Below are 23,984 nucleotides of genomic sequence, written 5' to 3'. Positions count from 1 at the left end.
GTGTTTTCCTTTTGGTTGTGCCATGTGCAGAATAGGGTTTGTACCCACCACCAGTCAAGAAAGGGAGTGCAAATGGGCATACGCTCAAGGCCAACTGACAGCTGCAGGTTATATAACAATAGGCTCTGTTGTGCATGTCTTCCTGTAATCCTGCCTGTTATAAGCAGATGTATATATGTGTAGAATATTTATGAACCATTAATGGGTTCCTAGCTGCCCTGGGTTACTTGAGACAGCCCAGTGGTTAGTTTGTATCCATTGTGTGCCTAGGGCACATGTGCAGGAGGTAGAAACATCTCTGTGGTTATTTTGGTAGCCTATCTGTGAGCTGTGTGTCTGGGATGGGGTTTAGAGATCAGCTTGAATCCTTTTTGGCAAGGCCACCCCTCTTTGCTCATGCCTAATTTCCTATCTAATATTCCCCTCCTCAAGTGTATGGACCCCAATTCTTTGGGAAATGGATGTCTTTCATTCTGGCTACTTCCTGCTAAGTTGGGCCTTGAGTGTCCATCACTTGCTAGCTGTCAACAAGAGGGGCTGGTAAGGACTGCTGATGTCCATCCAGGGGGGAGCAGTATGAGGAAGTTTTCAGAGAGGTCAGGGGTTGGTGTCCATGTTGCATCAGAACCAGCCTGTATTTTGTTGACACGAGTAGAAATAAACAAAGAGAGAAAGTTGAGGAAACAGGGAGCTAACAGAATTATAGGCCAGAACCACTGTAGGAGCGTATCCTTGATTGACAGAAACCGGGATGTTGCTGTGGTGACCTTGTCTTGTTATGGTCGTTTGGAGGCCTGTTCCCCTAAAGGCCTTTCTAGTAATCTCTGGAGGGCTTTGCCTACTAAATAAGTGGTGGCATATAGGGAGCTGACCAACTTCCATTCGAGGTTCCCAGGCAGAAAGAAGAGTCCCTCCTTTTGGAACCACCCCACATGATCTTGTTGAAAGCCCTCACTCTTAGCTGTGAGTGTCTCCCCTTCAGTATAGGAAGCAGTTTCTGGCAAGGTAGACTGTGGAACTAGGGTAGCAACCACTGTTATGTCACAGTTTTGTAATGCTGCTCTCTTAGGCGCCTGATTGGCCATTTGGTTTCCTCGTGCCACCTCTATACTTTGTTTTTGGTGTCCCCTGCAGTGGGAGATGGAAACCTCAGTGGGCAGATGGACTGATTCCAGGAGCTTAAGGATCTGGTCAGCGTATTTGATTGGGGACTTCGGGTGGTCATGTGGCCCCTCTCTTTCCAAGTGGCAGCATGTGCATATAGCACCAGAAAGGCATACATGGAGCCAGTGTAAATAGCTACTGCTTTTGCTTTCCCCGGCTCTAAAGCTCCGGTCAGAGCTATGAGCTCAGCCAGTTGGGCTGAAGCTCCTGGTGGTAAAGTTTTAGCTTCTGTGGTCTCCAAATTGAAGACTACTGCTTGTCTTGCTTTCCTTTTTCTATCAAAAAGCTGCTTCCATCAGTGTGCCAAATTTTCTCAGGATTGGTCATCGGATCTTCTGAGAATCGCTCTCGTGGCTTTGTCCAATGGTCTGATGGTTTCTAGACAACAGTGGAAGGGGAGAGAGCCCTTAAGTGGGCAGAAGGGTAACTACGTTAAGAACATCACATCACTGAACATCTAGTCAGTCCTAGATTTTCCATCAGCAGTACTTGATATCTGAGGATCCTTTGATCAGACATCCATAGATGTCCTTTCCTCTTTAGTTGTTTCACTCAGTGAGTGATGAAAATAGCTTGTCCCCAAGAGAGCATTTTAAGGCATCTTCTATCAGGAGTGCAAGGCTGTAAGGTTTTGAAGGCAGGGAGGCCAGCCTCAGGCACTTGGGTTGAACCTCTTGGAAAAGTAAGCCACTGGCTAGGGTTCAGGTCCCAACTTTTAAGTTAATACTCCTAAGGCATCAAGTCGTGGCACTGAATGGCAGGTCAGTTTATTTCTCTTCCTCAGCTATTGTCTCATTGCAACAAAAATTTGGATGACGGACTAAAGGGTTTAAAATAACAGATAAGTTATAGTTCAATTCAGCACAAGCAGACAGATCTTTTACTACACAGACACTCCCAAGACATGGGAGCAGACCAGCAACGAAGGAGTCGTCCTCCTATCCCCTCTTGGCTTCCTCCTTTTTATACTTCCTGTCTTTTCCTTTTGGTTGTGCCCTGTGCAGAATAGGGCTTGTACCCACCACCAGTCAAGAAAGGGAGTGTAAATAGGCATATACTTAAGGCCGACTGACAGCTGCAAGTTCTATGACAGCAGGCTCTGTTGTGTATGTCTTCCCATAATCCTGTCTTTATAATCAGATGTATATATGTGTAGAATACTGAGGAGGCAATGGCAGCCCACTCCAGTACTCTTGCCTGGAAAATCCCATGGATGGAGGAGTCTGGTAGGCTGCAGTCCATGGGATCGCGAAGAGTTGGACACGACTGAGCAACTTCACTTTCACTTTTCACTTTCATGCATTGGAGAAGGAAATGGCAACTCACACCAGTGTTCTTGCCTGGAGAATCCCAGGGACGAGGGAGCCTGGTGGGCTGCCCTCTGTGGGGCCGCACAGAGTCAGACACGACTGAAGCGACTCAGCAGCAGCAGCAGCAATGGGCTTCTAGCTGCCTAAGGTTACTTTAAGTCCCTATGGTTATTTTGTATCCACCGTGTGCTTAGGGCACATGTGCCGGAGGTAGAAAAGTCTCTGTGATTATTTTTGTAGTGTATCTGTGAGCTCTCCTTGGTGTGCCTTGGATGGGGTTTAGAGATCAACTTGGATCCTTTTTAGCTAGGCCACTCCTCCTTCCTCAAACCTAACTTTCTACCTAACAAACTTATGAATTGTTGAGTCAAGAACCATCTGAGGAAAGTTGGTTGTGCTTACTAGTTTTATAACTGGAAGCTGGTTTATCATGGAGTAGAGTTCTTATGGAATGTTTTTGAAACTTCTGTCCAAAGGAACTCAGGGCAAAAAAGTAAAGCAAAGTCAAAAAGCAAATGCATGCTGAGAGATTATTTATTATAAAGGGAAAATTTCCCTATTATATGAAGGTCATGAGGGAAAAAACAAAAAATCTGATAGAAAAATGGACAAAGGGCATGTAAAGATGGTTCACAAAAGATAGGCAAAAAGTCTTTAAATATTTGAAGACATCCAACTTCGCTAATAAGGAGAATGCAAATTTAAACTACATTGAGATACCTACCATTTCTCACCTGTCAGCTTAGAAGAATCCATTCTGTTGGAAAGGCTGAGGGGACACAGGCATAATTATATTACCCCTCTCAAGGTAAATTTGACAGCACCTATCATATGTACATTTACCATTTGATTCATAAATTCCACTTTTAGGAAATTACCCTGAGTGTACATCTCTAGCTGTGGGACAATAAAAAATAGGCACACAGTTTTTCATTATGGCACTTTTTATAGTAGCAAAATATAATATATATTAATATATTACTTTGATATTTATATACCAGCATACATCAATAATGGGACAAACTGTAAAATCGAATTAAAAAAAACCTAATTGGATATCAAATTGATTACATAATCACATGGGAAAATTTAATTCAGAATTTTAAACATAGTATTCTGAAAATACCGTCTCTTTTGCTTAAGAACAAAAAGCACTAGAAAACTTAAATTTCACTTAGTAGTTTTGCTGTTAGTGGAGGTCATAGTCATAATTTTGGAACTGTTGTGTGTGTATGAGAGAAGTACAAATATGGAAGGAGGAGGAGGAAGAATACCCTAGATGTTGGATTGTTTTAATATAATTTTTTTTTTTGGCTGAGCTGGATCTTTGTTGCTCTGCAGGCTTTTCTCTAGTTTCAGCAAGCAGGGTCTGCTCTCTAGCTGTGGTGCACAGGCTTCTCACTGCAGGGGCTTCTCTTGTTGGAGAGCCTTGGATCTAGAGCGCAGGCTCCGTTGTGGTGCTTGGGCTTAGTTGGTCCGCAGCATGTGCAGTCTTCCCAGATCAGGACTGGAACCCACGTCTCCTGCATTGGCAGGTGAATTCTTTTAGCACTGAGCCACTAGGGGAGCCCTGCAGATGCTGAAGTTTAGTCGGTGGTATCAGTGTGAGCTCATGATTTTAAAAAGGCCTAGAAAGCTGTGACTCCCTAGGAGCAATAAGCAAACACAGTACCTGGATCAGGGCTTCTAATAAACCTTTCATTAGTAAAAGAAACCAGAGATCTTCAGAGAATGGTTAGTTCCAGGTCTACAGTGCAAAAGTGTAAGAAGAGCCTAGAATATCTTGCTGCACCAAGTAAAAAAGTGTTCCCCAAAACATAGCAACTCATAGGAAACAGGATCCAGCTTGAAGATGATTCCAGTAGCCAAGACTGATACAACCTGAACATCAAAAATAGTAATTCTTGTTACAGAATGTTTGAATGATTTTTAAAACCAAAAAAAAAAAAAAAGGAGGCTTGGGCTAGACCTTTGAGAATGGATTCAATTTAAATAGATGGAGAAGAAAGGTAGTTTAGTCAGTAAGGAACCGGTAAAGAAGAGGGCATATTTCAGGAACCTGGAGTTGGGATGGGGTTGATCCAGCTAGACTGCAGGTTCACATGGGGATCAGTAAGCGTAAGAGTTGATAGTTCCAGTGCCAATCTGAAGACTACATTTTGAGTGTAGTGGCAATGGGGAGCCACTGTAAGCTTCTGAGCAGGGGAGATATATGAGGAAAAGAAAATAGGTGTTTTGGGAAGATGACTGGCAGCTAGATGGACAACAGGAAATAGAGGGATGGCAAGCAAGGAGATCAGTGAGGGAGTCTTTGCAGAAGTGCTGTGGCCTGCAAAGAGCCTGGGAATGGATAAGGATAGAAAGGGCTGACATTTAAAAAAGCATTTCAGAGGATGAATAGACAGAACTTAGTCCTCTGAACGACAAGGGACGAGTCAGTGACTCTTGAGTTTCTGTGCTGAAGGGTAGAAAGATGATGATGGAGCTAAGCTAAATATGAGGAGCAGCAAATTGTTTTTTGATGTATTTTTTAATGGAAGATAACCTGCTTTATTTTTTTCATTTTGTATTGGAGTATAGCCGATTAACAACGTTGTGATAGCTTCAGGTGAACAGTGAAGGGAGTCAGCCATACATGTACATGTATACATTGTCCCCCAGACTCCACTCCCGTCCAGGCTGGCACATAACACTGAGCAGAATTCCATGTGCTTTACAGTAGGTCCTTGTTGGTTATCCATTTTAAATATAGCAGTGTGTGTATGTTCAGAGTTTTGATGTATTTCAAATTGGTTTTGAATATATTGACTGAGCCAATAGCATTTTGATGTTTACAGATCTCAAAAACGTCAAATGGGTGTGCCACTTTAGGGATGGTGCTACTGAGCTTCCTCAACCAGCTTGATCTCTTACAGAGCTCAGGCGAAAGCAGGGCTCTGGTGTTTTCCTAAAGCTGCTGTCAGTGTTTGCTTTTCACAGTACTTTATGCTGCTCCACAGACAATGCTCAGAACAACCATGTGTCTGTGGAAGCCCAGTGGGCTACTCTGAGCGAATATAACATCGCCTCCTGGTTGGGCCAGAATAGAGTTTTCAAGGCACAACTCAGGGGAGAGCGCCCATATATGGAATTTCTCTTTCATCCCTGCAGTGAGGCTTGACTGAGGGGCTTCTGTGGTTTGTGGCTGTCTGGCTTCATCACAGGGTGACTGCCCTTTCTAGCCACCCCACACTCTTGCTTGGCTAAAGGAAGCCTGTGCTGAGCTCTCACAGTGAGCAGGTTTCCAGGCAGCCTTCCTCCCCTGCAGTCTTGGCATCCACATGGCATGGCTATAAATTATGCCCGGTGTGTTCATTTTCAGTTTAAATGTGTTCTCATCCCAGAGGAGCAACTAATGGCATCAAGTTACTGATGTGAAAAAGCCTGCCGCTACAATGACTATGGATTAATGAAATAGCAGACATGGAGGCTGGGGCAGCAGTAAATTGTCAGCCACCAGTGACGTGGGTTTTAAATTATATTCTCCATTTCCTTTCCACTTCTCCCAAATTGTTTTCCTGTAGAGTTGTTCGGTAAATGTTTACCATTGTTTAAATGTTTGGTTTCTGTTAAAAGTTGGTGCAAGCTGGGCCCCTTCCTCTTAAGAGCCCTTTTCTCAAAAAACTGGAGGTGAGCTAAGAGGGATTTAAAAGCCTATCATGCTTTCTATAGGAGGCATGAAGGCAAATCTCTTAATCCAGGATCATCACTGACTGATCACTTTCATTCAGAAAATTGGCAAACACAGGGCTCTATCAGTGAATTCTGCTCATTCGGCATGTAAGTTGGCTACAGTTACCTTCTATTATGACCTTTTTCTTTTCCTAATGAATTTAAAATTCACCATGTTTCTGAAAGGCAGCGAGTCTGTTTTTCATAGATGAAGGACCCCAGGCAATCCACTGATGGGCCATAGGGAGATCAAGGATGCCTGATCCTATAAGCAAATTGCCCATATGGGTATGTTTCCCTAGAAGGAAGGTCTGTGGGTTTCATCAGATGCACCACATGTTCTGTACCCCTGAGATAGCTTAAGGGCTGCCATAGCAGACTACCATCTCCCTGTCCCCAGATCTATACCCTTGCAGTGCACTGAGGGTATTTCTTCCGACTGAGAGGAGTCTAGCTACCCTTTATCCTGGACTGGCATTGTGATTGGCTTTGTCCTCTGCTGTTCAGTTGCTCAGTCATGTCCAACTCTTTGCGACCACATGGACTGCAGCATGCCAGGCTTCCCTGTCCTTCACTATGTTCTGGAGTTTGCTCAAACTCATGTCCATTGAGTTCATGATACCATCCAATCATCTCATCCTCTGTTGCCCCCTTCTCCTCCTGCCCTCAATCTTTCCCAGCATCAGGGTCTTTTCCATTGAGTTGACTCTGCATTAGGTGGCCAAAGTATTGGAGCTTCAGCATCAGTCCTTTCAATTGATATTCAGGGTTGATTTCCTTTAGGATTAACTGGTTTGATCTCCTTGCTCTCCAAGGGACTCTCAAGAGTATTCTCCAGCACCATAATTCAAAAGCACCAATTCTTCAGGGCTCAGCCTTCTTTATGGTCCAACTCTCACATCTGTACATGGCTACTGGAAAAACCATAACTTTGAGTAGATGGACCTTTGTTGGTTTCCCCCATCTGGCCTGCCAGCAACTGCAGACAGTGAGTGTGCCCAGCTGACATCAGTCACTCCAAGGTTTATGGATTTCATTAAACTCACTAAATGTGAGTTTATGCTGAAATAGTGTAGGGGCTGCCATGGTGGATTGCATATGTGGCCGCAACTTCTTCCTCTCCACACATCTATGCTCTTGCATTGTGACTTTGCAAGAGCCAGGGGTGTATGGAGATTGGGCCAAACCAGAAGCAACTGTTCAGTCCAGATTGCTGACATACAGAATAGTGAACAAAATTAATTTATTTTGGAGTAGTTTATTATATAGTAAAACTAACTGATATAAATACTTTAACTGTGCCTTTTGAGAATGAGGGATACATCTTATTCAGACTTTGTATCTCTTTCCCGTAAGAACACAATAATCATTTAGTATGCATGTGTGCTCAGTTGTGTCCAACTGTTTTCGACCCCATGGACTGTAGCCCTCAGGCTCCTATGTCCTTGGGGTTTTCCAGGCAAGTGGGTAGCCATTTCCTTCTCCAGGGAATGAACCTGCATCTCTTAAGTCTCCTGCATTGGCAGGCAGATTCTTTACCATTGCCCCACCTGGCAGTTCTCCAACCATTTAATAACATATTTATTGAATTGGTTAGAACTGGTCTCTCAAAAAGACTGGGATTCAGCCACTTTCTCAAGGTCACTTAATAAATCAGGAGAGACCCCTGAGCACCTAACTCTGGCCCTCCATTTCCTTATTTATAAAATGTGCTTCAAAACACCAACCTTGTGGTGCTACTGTGGCTATTAGAGATACTGTGTGCATTAGAGATGCCCAATACTTGGCAGACAGTGGCTGCAGCCAAGCACTCCGATGAAATGGCTGCAGGACTCATCAGCATGCAGGAGATCAGGCATGTTTCGATGATCACAGTGACCACCAGGTGTGAGGCACGTGGACTCATTTCCAGGTGTCAGCTTTCTTTGCTGCAAAATGAGGCTGGTTCCTCCTAGCTTGACCGTGTGTCTTTCTGACGTGGCTGCTGCTGCTGCTGCTGCTGCATGCAACCATGTGGCCAGAGGACTTGCCACTCCCTCCGTGGGGGTGGGGAAGCCTCCTGAAGGAACAAGAGTTGCTGCTCCGGCTTCTGCCATCACTCCCTGTATCTCATTTCCTTGCTTATAAAATCAGGTGCGGGTGACAGGAAGCTTTCTGAGAATCCTGTCAGCTGCAGGAATCCAAGGGCTTCAGTTACTACCAGAGTCTCCTCTAAGGACAGGGGACTAAACTGCTCTCAGGATCACTGAGCCGTAAGAGAAGTTACCTTGCATCTACTAGAGGAAAAGAAAAGGTTTCTGGATTTGTCTAAAGCAGAAAGAGGAAAAGCAGACCACGGAATTGGGGAATAACTAGTGAGGACAAAAGGGAAAGGAGCAAGCCTGATTTGAGCTGGGGTGCTAGAACCCTGCTTCCTGCAGGGTAATGGTGCCTCATGCTGTGTAGATCACATGGTCGAACCTTAGACATAGAGAATTACAGAAAAAACTTCCTTCCCCCAAAGCATGACACACACACAGAGTTATGAAATGCTTAGAATGAATTACACAAAGAGCCATGAGACATATGAATTTTTTTTCTTTTCCATTAAGACCTCCTGTCCTTTTCTAATAAAACCTAATAAACCTAATATGACTTCTTTCTAAGATTTAGAATAAAACTTATTGTGTTGGAGACATATTTGGAAGTGAATAATGGACACACATATCATTTACCACAAGCAGTGAGGACAGTATCTGAAAATCTTGCTTTTTGCCAAAACAGACATTAACTTTTGCTTGGAAGCAAATGTGAAAACAATGATTTCTATCCAACTCTCAACATACATCCAACGAGAAAGTTAGAACTTATTCTGTTATGCTTTTAATAGGATTTTCTGTCTTTAATGTTGAGATCTTAAACATTAACATTACCAATGAAAGAAAGCAAAGAAAACAATTACCAGATGGTATTTTCAACCAAATTTTTTTATATTATAATCATGCTTCTCTAATTCTTGTGGTGTGCAAACCATATGTCTGCTTTTATTTACCTAAGTAAATATGGAACAGCATTTCCAATAGGGGAGGTCCACACAACAAACAAAATATAGATTGTGTGACCTCAATAAGGCATCCAATAAAGGTACAAGCTGGCTCTTCCTTTGCAGAGTTCTCTTAGGGTGCTCTGATGTTGGCGTCGCATTCTTCTAAGAGTAGAATCAAATCTTCAATCAGGCTGTGCTCTCTGCCATGTGTTACTCTCATAATATCAAAAGCCTGAAGGAAAAAGAAGATGGATTAGATCCCCAAGTGAGGCAGGTCCCCACCTGTTCCTCATCTTTTCTTGGGCCAGGAGCCCGGAGAAACCCGCAGCCTACAGTATGATCAGCACAGTGGTTCTCCACACTAGAAATGAAGTGACAAGGGTGAGTTTAATGTGGTGCTTGGACTTACTGCTTGAGTCTTGCTGGAACTGGTGTCCAACAATGATCTTCAGGGATTATTAGAGCTTAGATTTGGTGTAGGTAGTTAACAGAGGTTTAAGAAGAGTTACTAAAATCATTAATATTAATGATTACCATGCTGTTATCACCTTAAAAGAAGTTTTCATTTTTTCATGCTGTATTCTCATCTATATGAGACATATAACACATACATATACTTTTTGTATTCTTTTCATGTTATATGGCATTATAGCATTTGCATTTTGACATTCATTGCCTTCGGTCCCCACTAAATCTTGTCAATTCTGCCTCCAAAATATTTCTGAAATCTGGATGGATTTGTAACCACTACAATAATAGAGTATGATGGAATTAATGCTGTCAACTTCCAAAGCTAGGTCAAAAAGCCCATGCAACCTTTGCCTTGTTTATTAGTACACCTGCTCCTGGAAACAGGAGCTTCTATGCTGTGAGGAAGCCCAAGCCACATGGCGAAGCCAAGGGTAGACGCTTTGGTTGATAGTCCTAGCTGAGCCTATCTTTAAATTTTATTTATTGACTACTTTTGGCTGTGCTGGGTCTTCACTGCTGCACAGACTTTTCTCTAGTTGTGGCAAGTTGGGGTTACTCTCTACTTGTGGTGTGTGGACTTCTCATGGTGGTGGCTTCTCTTGTTGTGGAGCACAGGCGCTAGGTTGTTCAGGCTTCAGTAGTTGCAGCTCCTGGTCTCTGGAGCATAGGCTTAATAGTTGTGGCACACAGGCTTAGTTGCTCTGAGTGAACCTATCTTTAAAATCATCCTAGCCCAAACACCAGAAATGTGCATAAAGAAGCCTCCAGATGATTTCAGCCAGATTTCTAAGCTACTCTTAGAACTTTGCTGCTACTGCTGCTCAGTCACTTCAGTCGTGTCTGACTCTGTGCGACCCCAGAGATGACAGCCCACCAGGCTCCCCTGTCCCTGGGACTCTCCAGGCAAGAACACTGGAGTGGGTTTTAGATCACTACCAATTTTTTGTTATGGTGTAAATCTTCTGGCATCAGCTAGATTCCAGTCTTCCCAGCTGACACCCAAGACATTAGGAAAAAGAGGCAGGCCATTCCTACTGTGATCTGTTTGAATTCCTGATCTGAATCATCTGTGAGCATAATAAAAGGGCGGTTGTTTCACTTTGCTAAGTTTTGGGATGCTTAGTTATAGAGCAATAAATAATCAAAATATCCACAAAATATTTTTCAGTAAATTATAGATAAACCATATCATCCTGAGCTTCCCAAACTGGGGGCTCTCAAACAGAAGGGCTGGTCAGCTCAGTTGGTTAGAGCATGGTGCGAATAAATTACACCAGGATCAGGGGTTTGTTCCCGTATGGGCCAGGCTGTGCAGTGACTATATTTATGGGCTTCCCTAGTGGCTCAGTGGTAAAGAATTTGCCTACCAGTGCAGGAAATGTGGGTTTGAGCCCTAGGTTGGGAAGATCCCTGGAGAAGGAAATGGCAACCCACTCTAGTATTCTTGGCTGGAAAATCCCATGGACAGAGGAGCCTGGTGGGCTACAGTCCCTGAGGTCGCACAGGGTTGGACATGACTGAGCGACTAAACAGCAACAAACAGAAGGGTCATCAGATCCATTGTCTTCCATGTAAATGTGCCTCAAGAGATAGGTAAACACACTTTGGGTGTTTTAAGCACCCAGAAAAATACCTGGCAGGCAGTACCATGGCTCTCAGCCTTGGGTGCACAGCTGTATCAACCAGTGGGCTTCCAAAGGTGTACCAGTGCCCAGGCCCCACACATGGTCAATTGAATCCTGTTCTCTGGAGGTGAGCCTGGCCTCGGGAGAGTTTCACATGTCTTCAGGGTTGAGAACAACTGATAGAGTAAGCTTTCAACAAGTAATAACAACTATTGATTATTCAATGGTAACTTGCAGCCAACCATAATTACCCTTTTAATGGCTGTGTACAGTTCATTTCATCAGGTTTATAGATTATTCACTGAGCTACTCTTAGAAATTCAGATCACTACCATTTTTTTTGTGGTTGTGATGTAGATCTTTTAGCATAGGGCTTTTTTGGCTTTGCTGACTCTCTGCTTTAGATGCATTCCTGGAGGTGGGATTCCTAGGTGTGAGCATCTTTAAAGCCATAGAGACTTTAAAGCTGGGGCACACAGTCTCCTGAGGAGGAAACCTGAGAGCGGAAGAAGCAAAATGTTCAGGACTAGGAGCACTTTCCACCCGTGTTCCTGGCTTTTGGGCCTCTTTAAAAATGTTCCCTTTAGGCTTGAATGAAGGAAAATAGGCAGACAGATGGGGTCTAGATTTAGCTGCTGAGAGAAAAGAGAAAGGGAAAGAAAGGCCTGCCATCTCTGGCACTGGTGTGCCAGCCTGGAAAAGAGCTCTGCTTATGGAATCAGCTGTAATCCTGCAGACCCATCACCCGTGATACCCTAGCTGGAAAACCAGAAGGTGGCCGTGATGGAGTCAGGGTGGTGGGATTTAGTTCTTATTAACTTGAATGGGTCTTCCCTGTGTAGTATCTGCAAGCAAATCCCGAGGGTGGGTGGAGTGAAGGGTGTCTGAGATAGAGGGGAGGTGTTGGGAATAGCCTGCACCTTGGAGGCAGCCAAACTCAGTGAGATGTCTTTGGGCAGAAAACCAAAATCAAATATTTGATGCCATTCAGAGAACAAATGTCTCCTGTCTCCTCCCCATACCCCCCTTGGTGCTCCATTGTTCTGGACATCTCAGGGTCTGAGGCAGAGGCATACGGGAGAGCGTGATTGGACAGAGACTGGAGAGATGCTTAAAGCCCTTCATGGGAAATTCTCTCACTCAAAAGCTGCTTACATGTTCTCCCTTCTGCTCAACAGAGGGCCAGATGTACTTGTGATCTGACAAAAGGCGTGAATGCTCCAGGAGCACTGCCTGAAAAGCTCTTTGCAGGAAGAGTCATACTGTTCTACCCCACCCCATGGACAGGGGGGCCAGAGAAAGGCCCGCCTGACCTGTGGGGGCTCTCGCCTCCCCACTCCTCCCAGTTCTCCTCTGCAGGGTGAGGGCCTGGCTTTGTTTCTCAGGACTCCCAGACCAGCTTCTCTTTATCCTCCTTGTGTATTTCTCCAGGTTCCGCCCCAGAAGATATTTCTCAGGGACTTGAGTCAGAGGCTAGGACAGTCACCTTCATACCACTCGGACAGCGTCAGGCCCGTCTGCATGTTTTCAGACCTGTTAGCAGCTGTAGCTTCCTTCCTCACTGCCATTCTTTCAGTCATACGCTTCGCTGTCTCCTCCCTTCCAGCTCTAAGAATAAGGCCTACTCCTCAAGAGCCAGAGTTCATGGTGGTTGATCTGGAGTCTTCCCATTCGTTCCTGCTCATCCCACAACAGGGCAGGTGCCAGCAGGAGGCTTCTGGCCCCGCAGCCCTTCAGGATCCACAGAGCCACAGCCAGGAAGGAAAGCCTCACTTCCACACCTCCCAGCCTGTTCCCTTGCAGGAGCACCATAAAGACCATCTGGTCCAATGTCCTCATGTCTGGCCTGAGAGTGGCCCCAGGGTGGACCCAGTGTTCATTCCATGACTCTGCTATGTGGCCTTCTCCTGCTGAGAGTCTGCAGTGACCAAGGAGAGGGCCTGGAGGGTCTCTGAGGTGTGACTCCTGCAACACCTTGAGGGGCCACGAAGATCTTCCTAGTCAGGCTGCTGCTGGTTTTGACCTTCATTCTTATTTGGTGATGAATGAAGCACTGGAAGCAAAAGTGGGGTGGGGACAATCCCTGGGTGTGTATATGTAAGATCCGAGATACTAAGATTAGAGGATCTTATCTACAAGGGTGGCTAGAAGCGGAGCAGAAATGGGCATAGCTGGGAGCAGAGGACCAGTGTGAAGAGCCTGGGAAAAAAGTCCATATCATTTGTCTAGAAGGTAAAACCAAATATAAATATGATGAACAAGTAAATACTGTAATTTTCTCAGAGCCATGGGTGGGATAGGAGGGAAAGAAAATAAAAAGAAATAGGATTTAGTTATGCGCAAAATATGATGACGACTGTGTTCTGTGTGTGTTGAGTAATATGTCAATTTGGATGTACAGGAAGCTAAAACTCACACCTGGTCAGGTAGGACATCTGGTCCTTGTCGTGGATGCCACCTGGGCCTCCAGGTAAGCTGGGGCACAATTCTCAGTGATGTCAGAAGGGAGCCTTAGGGAGCTGTCAGCACAGGCTGGCTCTCTGCGTTGGCCACAGCCCCTTAGCCTGGCAAGAAGAGGAGGGCTCCCCTCCCCCAGACAAAGTTACAGTAAATCTCTGACAAACCAGCATAATTGTTTCTGGTAGCTCTGTGTCTCCCCTTCTCTCAGCCCTGCGCAACTGCCACACATACACAAGTCGGAGAGAACGGTTTTGATTTAATTTCCTGCAGCAGTATGTAAAACAGATTAAGGAAGCATAAAACCAGAGCCGGCCTGTGCTGGGAAAAGCTTATCTCGTTCCATTAAATTTTATTTTTTTAATGGTAGCATTTAAAAAGAGCCGGGTGTAATCCCCCACTGAGGACCTATTTGAAGCCTTCAAGGGGGGCTGCTGCCCCTGTGAACTGACTCTAAATGTCACAGGAGGAATGGAAGCACAGATTGTCTGCCACTTGACAGGCACAGTTCACTCAGGAGTAAAGATGCAGTCTTTAAAAGATAGGGTCCCCAGAACTGATTTCAATCTCATCACAGCATTTTTTTAAAAAGTAATTTTAGAACTGTGGTCATATATTAAATAAAATGAATTGAATCAAATTATAATTTAAAGTTGCAAACAATATAGCTTTCTTATTAATTTTTAATAAAAATATATTAAGCTTATCAAGGATCTCATATACGCTCTCCCAAAAGCCTGAGGGAATCCAATAAATGACTTCCCCAAGCAGGATTTAAATATGGATATAAATCAGAGGGAAAAGAAATGCATGCATGATAAAATCCTCTGCAGTCAGATCACAAGAGAGGGAAATGCAGGCATGTTTTCCTCTGCCCATCCAGGATGACAGCAGAGTAGTGGGGTAGAGGGTGGTGGGCATGCGCTGGACGTGTAAGAAGACAGACCCACAACACATCCGGAAGCTCCAGAGCCATGACGGGCCCTTCACAAGGGGCAGCAGGGACTCCCAAGGCTTTTGATGACCTGCCTGAGCTCACAGCACCCTTGCAACTTCATTGTGCTCTACACTTTGTATAGGACCCACTGGAAGGACCTGTCCTTCTAGCAGGCAAAATTTCCTTAGAAGGTCTACACACTAAATATTGTCTATGCTGTGCTTAGTCGCTCAGTCGTGTCCGACCCTTTGCGACGCCTGGACTGTAGCCCGCCAGTCCCCTCTGTCCATTGGGTTTTGCAGACAAGGATACTGGAGGGGGTTGCCATGCCCTCTTCCTCCAGGGGAACTTCCCAACCCAGGGATTAAACCCAGGTCTCCTGCATCGCAGGTGAAATACTGTCTAAGCAGCTATAATGAATAAGACTTGGCCTTTACCCTGGGAGGAGCTTTGGCACAACCAGGAGACAGGGTTATAGAAGGACAGTGTGTGACAAAGAGAGATGAGAGGTGCTGAGTGTCCAGAGGAGGGAGCCCAGAAGGGGTGACAGATGTGCTGAGCTGAGGTGTGTGTCTTCCAGTGGGAGTAGCTATTCCAGAAAGAGTTGACTTCGTGTTGCTCTGTTGAACTAATCAATTGATCCAAGGCATATTTATTTGTTAAGTACCCGAGAGAGCCTGAAGACATCATGTCTCCTCCCTGAGCTTAGGTGTCCTCATTTGAATACGAGGAGATTGGATTAGATCAATTCTGTGGACAAAGTCACAGACACACAACTAGGAGATGCTGATTTGGTTTTGCTTCCAAATATTGTGGGGTGTGTGTGTGTGTTAGTGTTTTCTAATCGAACTCCATTGGAGTTAGAGAATTTACCATGTATGACCTGAATCCTTTTACGTTTATTGAGACTTGTTTTATGGCCCAGAATATGGTCCTTCTTGGTATATGTTTTGTGGGTACTTAAACAAGAACATGTATTTTGTTACTGCTGGATGGAGTTTTATAAATGTCAATTGGATCCTGTTGGTTGGTGATGTTGTTAAATTCTTCTATATCCTTGCTGATTTTCTGTCCATTTCTTCTGTCTGTTGTTGACAGTGGGTGTTACATCCCCAGCTATACTCATATCCGTAAGTCTATTGCCTGTATCTCCTTTTAGCTCTATTAGTTTTTGTTTCCCATATTTTCAACTGGGTTGTTCAGTGCATACACATTTAGGATTGCTTTTAATATGTGTCCTTGATAAATTGACCTCCTTTTCCAAAATATAATATCCTTCTCTGTCTCTAGTGTCATTTTCTTTACTATGAAGTCTACTTTATCTGATTTTAATATAGCCATTCCAGCTTTCTTTTGATGAGTGGTGCTTTCATGGTATATCTTTTTCTATCCTTTTACTTTCAACCTCCCTGTACCGCTATATTTAAAGTGAGTTTCCTATAGACAACATATAGTTGGATCATTAAAAAATCCATTCTAATAATCTCTGTCATTTAGTATATTTTAGACAAGAAATTTACACTTCTTACATAGATCACTTACATAATGTCGCTAATATATTAGAGTTTTAAGTTTGCCATTTAGAAAAATTTGTCTATTCTGATTTTTTTTTGCTTTTATTTTCTTTCTCTTTTGTTTCCAATGGATAGCTAACTTTTTAAAAGAATTCTATTCTGTAATGTTTTTGAGCGTTATTTGTGTAGTTTTAAAATGGTTACTCTAAGTGTTATATACAGACATAGACATTGTTGCTATTGTTCAGTTGCTAAGTTGTGTCTGACTCTTTGCAACCCCATGGACTGCAGCATGCCTGGTCCTCTGTCCTCCCCTATCTCCTGGAGTTTGCTCAAATTCATGTCTGTTGAGTTGGTGATGCTAACTGACCCTTTCATCTCCTCCTTCCACCTTCTCCTTTTGCCTTCAGTCTTTCCCAGCATCAGGGTCGTTTGCAGTGAGACATATATATACACAAATAGAGACATATTCAGTTGTGTATGGGATCTCTTCACACTTATACTGGTGTTCTCATTTTACCAGTTCAAGAAACCTTACCTCCCTTTATGTCTTTTATCCTCCCCTATTTTGAATATAATTGTCCTAAACATTTCCACTATATACGTTTAGAACCACAGAAGACAGTGTTATACGTTTTGTTTCAACTGTCAAAGATGAGCTAAAAAACTTAAGAGGAGAATTAAAGTCTATTTCATTTACCCTTACTTTTGCTTACCATGTTCTTTCTTCCCGATGTTCAAAGATTGCTGCTTTTATTACTTCCTTTCTGTTTAGAGAAATGCTTTAGCAATTCTTTTAGAAGAGGTCTGCTGGGGACAAATTCCCTTAGTTTTCCTTCATCTGAGAATGTTTCGATTTCCCCTTAATTCTTGAAGGCTATTTTGCTGAATGCAGGTTTTTGCCTTAACAGTTCTTTTCTTCAAGTCCTTGAAAAATGTGCCACTGTACATTTGGCCTCTGTGGTTTCTAATGAGAAAGCCACTGTAACTCAAATGGTTTTTCTCCTATAGGCAAGGTATCATTTTTCTCTTGCTGCTTTTAAGATACTGTTGTCTTTATAGTTTTCAGAAGTTTGACTACAATGCCTTGATGTGCATTTTCTTGGATTTTTCTTACTAGGATTCACTTAGCTTCTTGAATCTGCAGGTAGATATTTTATTTTCAGTGGCATTAATTACATTCACACTGTTGTGCAGCCACTACCGCTATCCATACCTAGAACTTCTGCATTATTCCAGACTGAAGCTGTATACCTGCTAAATAAGCATTCTCTATTCCTTTCGTTCTCAAGCCCTTGGTACCGCTATTCTACTTTCTGTCTCTGTGTTTGACTACTCTAGGTACCTCATATCAATGGAATCATACAACATTTGTCTTCTTGTGACTGGCTTATTTCACTTGGGGCTTCCCCGGTGGCTCAGCAGTAAAGGATCTGCCTGCAATGCAGGAGCTACAGGAGACACAGGTTCGATCCCTGGGTCAGGAAGATCCCCTGGAGAAGGGCATGGCAACCAACTCCAGTATTCTTGCCTGGAGAATCTCATGGACAGAGGAGCCTGGTGGGCTACAGTCCATGGGGTTGCAAAGAGTCAGACATGACTGAAGTGACTTAGCATGCATGCAATGTTCAACAAGTTTCATCCATGTAGTTTCACTTTTAAGGCTGAATAATATCTCATAATATGTATATTCCAGCTTTAAACTACCCACCCTCCATGGACATTTAGGTTTTTCCACCTTTTAGCTGTTGTTAATAATGCTTGCTATGAACATTGGTGTACAAATATCTGTTGAAGTCCCTGCTTTCAATACTTTTGTGTACATAGCCAGAGGTGTAATTGCTGGATCAAATAGTCATTCTATGTGTCACATTTTTTAGGAACTGTTATACTGTTTTCCACAGTGGCTTTTCCATTTTGTAGTCCTGTCAGAAATACGCAAGGGTTCCAGTTTCTCCACATCTATACCAATACTTGTTTCTCTTCTGTGTGTTTCTTTCTTTTTTAATAATAGCTATCCTAGTGGGTGAAAAGTAGTATCTCATTGATTCTGGTTTGCATTTCCCTAATGATTAGTGATGTTAAGCTTATTTTTTATGTGCTTTTTGGCTGGTTGTATATGTTTTTTGGAGAAATGTGTATTCAAATCCTTTGCCTGTTTTTGAACGGCACTGTTTTGATGTTGTTGTTGAAATTTAGGCATTCTCTATGTATTCTGGATGTTCACCACTTGCCAGAAATGTGATTTGCAAATGTTTTATTCCATTCTATGGGTTGCCTGTTGATTTTTACTATTTACTCTGTTGATCTTGTCTTTTGGTGCACATTTTTAATGTTGATGAAATTCAGCTTGTCTATTTTTTCTTTGTTGCCTGTGCTTTTGGTGCCATATTCAAAGAAACCATTGTCAAATTCAGTATCATGAAGCTTTTCCTCTGTATTCTTCTAAGAGTTTTGTAGTTTTAGCTCTTATACTAAGTCTAACCCATGTATTACTCTTTTTAATATAGTATTAGGTGAGGATCTGTCTTCATTTTTTTGCGTGTGGATATCCAGTTTCCCCAGCACCATTTGTTCAACAGACTGTCCATTCTGCACTGACTAGTCTTGTCACTCCTGTCAACAGTCATTTGACATATATATGAGAGAGTATTTCTCAGCTCTCTAGTGTATCCCATTGGCCTTCATGGCTGTCTTTATCCCGGTCCCACCTTGTTTTGATTACTGCAGTCTTACAGTAAATTTCAAAATCAAAAAGTGAGTCCTCCAACTTTTTTTTTTCAAAATTGTTATGCTATTAGGGTTTCTTGAACTTTCATATGAACCTTTCCATTTCTAAAAAAAAAAAAAAAGTCATTGGGCTTTTGACAAGAGATTTCACTGAAACTATAGGTTGCTTTAGGTACTATTAAATGTGCTTTAGGTACTTATTAACAGTAATAAGTCTTTCGATCATGAACATGGGATGTTTTCTGTTTGTGTTGTCTTATTTTTTTCAGCAGTGTTTTGTACTTTTCAGTGTATAGTCTCCTACATTCTTGGTTAAGTTAATTCCTCAGTATTTTATTTTGTTTGCTGTTGATGTTCAGTCACTCAGTCATGTCTCACTCTTTGCGAACCCATGGACTGCAGCACGCCAGGCTTCCCTGTCCTTCACCATCTGTCAGACTTTGCTCAAACTCATGTCCATTGTAGTCGATGATACCATCCAGCCACATCATCCTCTTTCATCCCCTTCTCCTCCTGCCCTCAATCTTTCTCAGCCTCGGGGTCTTTTCCGTGAGTCAGTTCTTCACATCTGGTGGCCAAAGTATTGGAGCTTCAAAATCAGTCCTTCCAGTGAATATTCAGGGTTGATTTCCTTTAGGATTGACTGGTTAGCTCTCCTTGCTGTCCAAGGGACTCTTAAGTCTTCTCCAGCACCACAGTTCAAAAGCATCAATTCTTCAGCACTCAGCCTTCTTTATGGTTCAACTCTTAAATCCATATATGACTACTGGAAAAATTATAGCTTTGACTATACAGACCTTTGTCAGCAAAGTTATGTCTCTGCTTTTTAATATGCTGTCTAGGTTTGTTATAGCTTATCTTCCAAGGAGCTAGCATCTTTAAATTTCATGGCTGTAGTCACCATCTGCAGTGATTTTGGAGCCCAAGAACATAATGTCTGTCACTGTTTCCATTGTTTCCCCATCTGTTTGCCATGAAATTATGGGACTGGATGCCATGATCTTAGTTTTTTGAATGTTGAGTTTTAAGCCAGCTTTTTCACTCTCCTCTTTCACTTTCATCAAGAGGCTCTTTAGTTCCTCTTCACTTTCTGCCATTAGGGTGGTGTCATCTGCATATCTAAAGTTATTGATATTTCTGCCAACAATCTTGATTCCAGCTTGTGATTCATCCAGCTTGGCATCTCTCATGATGAACTCTCTACATAAGTTAAATAAGCAGGATGACAAAATACAGCCTTGATGTACTCCTTTCCAAATTTTGAACCAGTTCATTGTTACATGTCCGATTCCAGCTGTTGCTTCTTGACCTGCATACAGGTTTCTCAGGAGGCAGCTAAGGTGGTCTGCTATTCCCATCTCTTTAAGAATTTTCCACAGTTTGTAGTGATCCACACAGTCAAAGATCTTAGCGTAGTCAGTAATCAGAAGTAGATGTTTTTTCTGGAATTTTCTTGCTTTTTCTGTGATCCAGTGGATGTTGGCGATTTGATCTGTGGTTCCTCTGCCTTTTCTAAATCTGTCTTGTACATGTGGAAGTTCTTGGTTCATGTACTATTGAAGCCTAGCTTGAAGGATTTTGAGCATTACCTTGCCAGCATGTGAAATGAGTGCAGCTGTATGGTAATTTGAACATTGTTTGGGATTAGAATGAAAACTGACCTTTTCCTGTCCTGTGGTGACTGCTGAGTTTTCCAAATTTGCTTCCCTATTGAGTGCAGCACTTTCACAGCATCATCTTTTAGGATTTGAACTAGCACAGCTGGAATTCCATCACCTCCTCTAGCTTTGTTCATAGTGATGCATCCTAAGACCCACTTGGCTTCACACTCTAGGATGTCTGGCTCTAGGTGCGTGACCACACCATCATGGTTGTCTGGGTCATTACGACCTTTTTTGTATAGTTCTTCTGTGTATTCTTGCCACCTGTTCTTAATATCTTCTGCTTCTATTAGGTTAATGCCTTTCATGTCCTTTATTGTGCCCATCTTTTTATGAAATGTTCCCTTGGTATCTCTAATTTTCTTGAAGAGATCGCTAGTCTTTCCCATTCTGTTGCTTCCCTCTATTTCTTTGCATTGTTCACTTAAGAAGGCTTTCTTATCTCTCCTTGCTACTCTTTGGAACTCTGCATTCAGATGGGTGTACCCTTCCTTTTTCTCCCTTCCCTTTTGCTTCTTTTCTTTTCTCAGCTATTTGTAAAGTCTCCTCAGACAACCATTTTACCTTCTTGCATTTCTTTTTCTTGGCAATGGTTTTGATTACCACCTGTGTTAGAAACCTCCATACATAGTTCATCAGGCACTCTATCAGATCTAATTCCTTGAATCTATTTGTCATTTCCACTGGATAATCATAAGGGATTTGATTTATGTTACACCTGAATGGCCTAGTGGTTTTACCTACTTCCTTAAATTTAAGTCTGAATTTTGAAATAAGGAGTTCATGATCTGAGCCACAGTCAGCTCCAGGTCTTGTTTTTGCTGACTGTATAGAGCTTTTCCATCTTCAGCTGCAAAGAATGTAATCAATCTGTTTTTGGTGTTGATCATCTGGTGATGTCCACGTGTAGAGTCATCTCTTGTGTCGCTGGAAAAAGGTGTTTGCTATGACCAGTGCCTTCTCTTGGTAAAACTCTGTTAGCCTTTGCCCTGCTTCATTTTGTACTCCAAGGCCAAACTTGGCTGTTACTCTAGGTATCTCTTGCTTTCCTACTTTTGCATTCCAATCCCCTATGATGAAAACGACATCTTTTTTTGGTGTTCTGGAAGGTCTGGTAAGTCTTCATAGAACTGTTCATCTTCAGCTTCTTCAGCATTACTGGTTGGGGCATAGACTTGGATTACCTTGATGCTGAATGGGCTGCCTTGGAAATGAACTGAGATCATCTGGATGTTTTTGAGATTACACCCAAGTACTGCATTTTGGACTCTTTTGTTGACTGTGAGGGCCACTCCATTTCTTCTAAGAGATTCTTGCCCACAGTAGTAGATATAATGGTCACCTGAATTAAATTAACCCATTTCCATCCATTTCAGTTCACTGATTCCTGAAATGTCCATGTTCACCCTTCCCTTCTCCTGTTTGACCACTTTCAATTTACTTTGACTCGTGGACCTAACATTGCAGATTTGTATGCAGTATTATTCTTTACAGCATCTGAGTTTACTTTCTCCACCAGACACATCCATAGCTGGGCGTCATTTCTGCTTTTGCTCAGCCTCTTCATTCCTTCTGGAGCTATTTCTCTGCTCTTCTCCAGTTGCATGTGGAACACCTATTGACCTGGGGGTTCATCTTTCAGTGTCATATCTTTTTGCCTTTCATACTGTTCATGTGGTTCTCAAGGCAAGAATGCTGAAGTGGTTAGATGCAATTACAAGTAGAACTGTTTTCTTAAGTTTCTTTTGGCATTGTTCCCTCTAAGTGTAATTAAACACTGCTAACTTTCGTATGTTAATTTATATCCTCCTGCTTTGCTGAATTTCTTAGTCATTTTATCTCTGTTTTTTTTGATTGGACAGCTTATATTGCTCTATCTTCATTAATTCATTCTTCTTTCTGTTCTGTTGTTAAGCTCCAGTCTGTATATTTTGGCAGTTGTATTTATCAGCTTTTAAATTTCTGTTTGCTTCTTCTGTGTTAATTTCTTTGCTGCAGTATTCTATTTTTTCATTTGTTTTGAGGATGTTTGTAATTACTATTTAAGCATATTTATCATGGGTTTTAAAATCTCTGTCAGATAAGTCTAAAATCTATTATCTCTGAGTTGGCATCTATTGATTGTCTTTTTTTTCAATCAAGATTATAATCTTCGTCTTTCTTATGGTGAGTGATTTTCAACTGAAACCTGGACATTGTGAGTATGACACCGAGATTCAGAATTTTATGTCAACTTTCTGTTTTAGCTGGCTTTCTCCACCATTGCTTCAACAGGAGTATGGTGGATGATACCTTGTTACTGCCTGGTAGAGGTACAAGTCCAGGTTCCTCACTTGGCTGCTTGTCACTGCTGGGATTACACTTTCTGATAGGTAAATTTCTATTTGTTTCCTTAAATGCACCTTAATCACTATGCTCTCATTTTAGGATCATTCTCTTATCTTCTCCTTTCTTGGTTGAGAGACGTACTCTTGAAACTACTGTTTCCTGTTTCAGGTTAGTAGGGGCCTGTCATAAGCACCAGAGTCAGAGACTGTCAGACTCCCCTTGGAAGGCATCACTGATGGCTATGGCACCTCATCTCTGCACATCTTCTTGTCCTCCCCATGTCCCTTCCATCTGTCTACATGTGTGATGATACACACTTAGAGGAGAGATTTTTTAACCTAGAGACTGCTAGCCTAGAGAAAGTCCATGGAGAGTCTTCAGGTGGTCCCTATATCCCCTTTCCCCACTATATATATATATATATATATGTATGTATGTATGTATGTAATGTTCTATGTGTGTACATTATCTCTGGTGAGTCAGTGGCTCTCACACAATTCATAAATAAGAACACGACCGGAGAGGTTAAGAATCATTGTAGCAGATTAAGAAACGGGAACAATAGATGTGCAGGCTCTAAATCATCCATTTAAGGGGGAGGACTTGAAATCAGGGTGCAGTCTGGAGTAGACACACACCAGCTTGTGCTTGGAGCTTTCCTTGAATGTGCTGAAATAGCTCCTAACTGTGTAGGTGTGAGAGGAGCTCTGTGTGGGACTGAGCCTGGGCTCCCTATTCAGGTCCAGGAAAAGCTTAAAAGATCCTCAAGATGCTTCAACATATGAAATGAGAAGAGAAAAAGCATTACAGTATAATTTACATCTCAATAAAAGTGGCTATTGAGGAGGGTGAAGTCTGACTTTTTCCTTCTGAGTTCAGTTAACAAGGCACTGCTAACAAAGCAGCTAGTCTAGCCAGGGTGAGGGAGTTGGCAGTGTGCAGAGCTCACAGAAAAGAAGCAGGCTCCCTGATAAGACAGCCCAGTTGAGGACGGCTGCCCTTAAGGTCTAAGAAGTCAAATTAGTACTAACAAAATTCTTCTTAGAAATAA

General features: G+C 42.5%; 1 protein-coding gene across 3 annotated transcripts in view; it reads right to left on the bottom strand.

Annotated features, from left to right (window-relative positions):
* Nucleotides 1–9,202: 9,202 nt before the first annotated feature.
* Nucleotides 9,203–23,984, bottom strand: part of SMYD3 (SET and MYND domain containing 3) — a 732,202-nt gene continuing 717,420 nt past the window's right edge. For all 3 annotated transcript variants that reach the window (XM_068986141.1, XM_068986142.1, XM_068986143.1), the window contains one exon: nt 9,203–9,442. In XM_068986141.1, coding sequence (XP_068842242.1) covers nt 9,341–9,442 — 102 coding nt within the window. In that variant the 3' untranslated portion in view covers nt 9,203–9,340. The remainder of the gene's footprint in view (nt 9,443–23,984) is intronic.

The sequence above is a fragment of the Capricornis sumatraensis genome, chromosome 14 (assembly GCF_032405125.1).
Source record: "Capricornis sumatraensis isolate serow.1 chromosome 14, serow.2, whole genome shotgun sequence".
Taxonomy (NCBI): domain Eukaryota; kingdom Metazoa; phylum Chordata; class Mammalia; order Artiodactyla; family Bovidae; genus Capricornis; species Capricornis sumatraensis.
The sequence above is the reverse complement of the archived record's forward strand: the minus strand, read 5'-3'. Positions and strand labels throughout refer to the sequence as shown.